Source organism: Zingiber officinale, unplaced genomic scaffold (assembly GCF_018446385.1).
Source record: "Zingiber officinale cultivar Zhangliang unplaced genomic scaffold, Zo_v1.1 ctg169, whole genome shotgun sequence".
NCBI lineage: Eukaryota > Viridiplantae > Streptophyta > Magnoliopsida > Zingiberales > Zingiberaceae > Zingiber > Zingiber officinale.
Window position 1 is genome coordinate 138194 of NW_024589859.1, and position 1570 is coordinate 139763.

The 1570-nt window shown below is 48.5% G+C and overlaps 1 protein-coding gene across 1 annotated transcript; it reads right to left on the minus strand.

The window, feature by feature from the left end:
* Nucleotides 1–278: 278 nt before the first annotated feature.
* On the minus strand, nt 279–1157 carry LOC122036534. Its single transcript, XM_042595884.1, has 3 exons — nt 820–1157; nt 497–696; nt 279–364 (listed from the first exon to the last, which is right to left on the minus strand). Exons 1-3 carry the CDS (start codon nt 1155–1157, stop codon nt 279–281), a joined length of 624 nt encoding a protein of 207 aa, XP_042451818.1.
* Nucleotides 1158–1570: the final 413 nt, after the last annotated feature.

Sequence of the window (1570 nt, forward strand, 5' to 3'; positions counted from 1 at the left end):
TCTGAGCTCGGCTGTGGCATCCCTGAAGTGGTCTGCGCTGGAATCAGAGGTGCAGGAACCGACTGCTGATACTGAGACTGAGGCTGCTGCTGGTATGCTAAGTAGGGTTGAGGTGGATAAAAATCCTGCTGTACTGGAAATGCCTGATGAGAAGACACTGTGGCAGAATACTGTGTAGTCGATGGTTCCTGACCCTGCACATGATATATCTGTCCCTGAGAAAGCGGTGGTTGCTGCTGATGTGGGGCACTCTGAGTCTTCTGATATCTTCTTTGTGGTCATGACTGTGAGGGTTGTTCCCCCTGAGATGTGACTTTAAGAGTCTCCAACTGTGCTTTCAGGTTACAATTCTGACTCTCATGACCTGGAAGTTTACAGTAGAAACATATAGAATGATCCAACGGACAGTTGTTCCTGGTGTGACTCTTGAAACCACACTAAAAACACATGATTCCCCTAAAGTCCTTCTTCTGGTCACCACGAGAGGGTCGAGAACCTCCATCCGTCGTTTGCCCCGTCTTTTGAGGTCGAGAAGATCCTCCGGAAGGAGCCCGAGAAACCTGGCTCCTATTTCCCCTCTTCTGAGATAGTTGTTTTTCATTACCTTTCTCTAGAGACACCTGCTGCTGCGTCATCTCGATAAACAGTGCACGATCCAAAACCTCTCGGTAGGAGCTACCCGGAAATCCAGACATCCTGAGCCGAATGTATGCTGCAAGACCTCGGGTAAACTACTGCATACAATAATAATCCTGTGCCACTAAGTGAGGGCAAAATTCGGCCATTCTACAAAATTCGGGGTTATATTCCATCACTGACCGATCGTCCTGTTTGAGATTCAGAAATTCCTGACGTCGAGCTAGACAGAATGTAGCTGGAAAATACTGCCACTCAAAAGCATCTCGGAACATCGACCATGTGATGTACTGCTCCTCGAAGATCGTCTTCTGCATGTCCCACCATGTGACCACCTGATCTCGGAGGTGATACACAGCCAATTCCACTTTCTCTTCATCTGTACAGCTCATGTACCCGAAAGTACTTTCCAAATTCTTCAACCAGCTACGAGCAGCCCAAGGGTAAGCTCCGCCCGGGTATAATGTAACTCTGTCCTTGACGGACCTCGCCAGCAATGGTATATGAGCTCTATCCCGCATCTAATCGGTAGTAGCAGGAGCAGGTTCTACTGATGGTATCACGAAAGGAATCCCCTGTGTCTGAAATCCCTGATCTCTCACAGGTGGTACTACCGAAGGGATCTCCTGAGGCTGACGTCCCTGATCTCTATGAGGTGTCAGATGGGCCTGTCCCCGATTAACCTTCTCAACATCAGTTGGGTCCCTAGAAGAATCCGCCTCCTGCGTCACTGGTTCTAGCTCCTTAGCCTTGATGGGTTGTTTCCATGGTTGTCCCGGACCACGACGAGAACCGACTGCTGACCTACCTCGTCTCATACCTGATAGCAACAACTAATAAGTACTACCAACAATTTACGATTATACTTATAAAACTTACAACCTATAACTTGGAGGTGTTCCGCCGCCGCCTGATCCCAAATCCCGAAATAAAT